At 52.3% G+C, this 1,908-nt stretch overlaps 1 protein-coding gene across 1 annotated transcript; it reads right to left on the bottom strand.

Moving 5' to 3' along the window:
* Window positions 1-20: 20 nt before the first annotated feature.
* Window positions 21-1,678, bottom strand: LOC105310130 (patr class I histocompatibility antigen, A-126 alpha chain-like; the record flags this gene model as incomplete). Its single annotated transcript, XM_023526586.1, has 5 exons — window positions 21-337; window positions 501-548; window positions 696-728; window positions 1,171-1,287; window positions 1,390-1,678. Coding segments are annotated over 5 exons (492 nt in total), but the record flags the coding sequence as incomplete, so codon positions are not given.
* Between the last annotated feature and the right edge of the window lie 230 nt (window positions 1,679-1,908).

Below are 1,908 nucleotides of genomic sequence, written 5' to 3' on the forward strand. Positions count from 1 at the left end.
CATGGCAAGAACTGAAAAACTTTCATATTTATATTATTCCAATAAGGCAGTAAGAAGTTGCAGCTCAGCGCAACATGAAATAAAGACAGGGACAGGAATGGCACAGCCTCTGCTGGAACAGGAGAATGGATCAGGGAAGACACGAAGGTCAGTGTGGGGAGAGGGGTTGGTGGGCAGGGGGTGGGCCAGTCTCCCCACCTCCTCACATTACGCTGATACGAATGCAGACACATTCAGATGCCCTTTGCAGAATGAGAAATCAGGTTCTTCAAGTCACAAAGTGGGAGCATGAACAAATCTTGCATCACTCGTTCCGCCATAAGGCAGCTGTCTCATGCTATAGAAAAAAATAGTCACGAACAAATTCAGGTTAGTCGCTATATGTGGTGACATTCTCAACACTCCACCACATGCTCAAAATATCCCAAAGAATGCACATTACCCAGTCCTGTCCCTTCTTCCCCGGTCCCTCGCCACTTTAAGGACACCCAGAGTCTCACCTTTAGAAGCCGTGAGAGACACATCAGAACCCTGGGCACTGTCACTGTCTGGGGTAGAACAAAACAGGATGTGGTCAGAGCTCATAGGAAATGTGGCTAAAGGAGGAATTATGGAGGTGGGTGAGCTCCCACCATAGGCTCCCATCTACACTATCCCAAGAGTCTCGGGGATCACCCCACCCCCTCCACACTCACTTGTAGCTTGAACATAGATCCCTCCTTTTCCACCTGTGGGAAGGAAACATCTTATGAGAAGCCAGGGAGGAAGGAGGTCCATGAGGTCCTAAAGAAAACCTCTAGTCCTGGTCCCCAGGGAAGTTTCCAGAACTGTGAATTCAGATTCAGGGCACCCTTAGGAAACCTGAGGAAAGTACATGTGGGAGGACGGGACCAACCACCCTCTTGGAGGTCTGTCCTCAGCAAAGATCTTCCCCCTTATCCTGTGACAGTTAGGAGTCAGGTCCCAATCACCAGAATCATTGAAGTGATAAATCTGTCCTTCATTTTTACACGTGCATTAATACAGAGTAAGTGTTAGCAGATGGGGCCCCAGGCTGGGAAGGATCACGTGTGTGGATGGTACTTCCCATTAACGAGGATGGACACATTCTAACTAGGGCTTAAAACCTCCCCAGTAGGACAAGAAACTCAGACTACACCCCTTCCCTACCTGAGCGCTTCCTCCTCCACATCACAGCTCCAACCACAGCTCCAGTGACTGCAACTCCAAGGAGGACCAGGGCAGCAATGACACCCACAATGGGGATGGTGGCCGGAGGAGGCGGCTCTGGGAAGGGAAGAGACCGTGAGGGCCCTAACCCTGCTGAAGTCCTCCAGGGGCTCCTGCGTCCCGTGACAAGAGGCTCTGTGCCCATGGCCTCCTCCTTACCCCATCTCAGGGTGAGTGGCTGGGGCAGCCCCTCATGCTGCACATGGCATGTGTATCTCTGCTCTTCTCCAGAAGGCACCACCACTGCAGCCCACTTCTGAAAGGTCCCATCCCCGGCAGGCCTGGTCTCCACAAGTTCCGTGTCCTGCATCTGGTCCTCCCCGTCACACTGCCAGGTCAAAATGATCTCAGCAGGGTAGAAGCCCAGGGCCCAGCACTTCAGGGTGACCTCACGGTCAGAGATGGAGTGGTGGGTCACGTGCGTCTTTGGAGGGTCTGAGGAGAAGAGTCAGAAAATTCAGGAACTTTGCATCCCTCATGGGACACTTCACCAGCGCTCTGTGACCATGCTGAGAATGGACAGGAAAATGGGATGGGGGGAGGGAGCACAAAACCCAGACACCACACTGGACATAGGTATCTCCTATTCCTTAGAAAGTTCTAGAATTAGGCTGAGACAGGCCAGGGTCAGAGATAGGTCTCTGAAGGGGAGAGAAGGGATTCCTGGTCCTGACCTGG

This window comes from Pteropus vampyrus, unplaced genomic scaffold (genome assembly GCF_000151845.1).
Source record: "Pteropus vampyrus isolate Shadow unplaced genomic scaffold, Pvam_2.0 Scaffold1138, whole genome shotgun sequence".
NCBI lineage: Eukaryota > Metazoa > Chordata > Mammalia > Chiroptera > Pteropodidae > Pteropus > Pteropus vampyrus.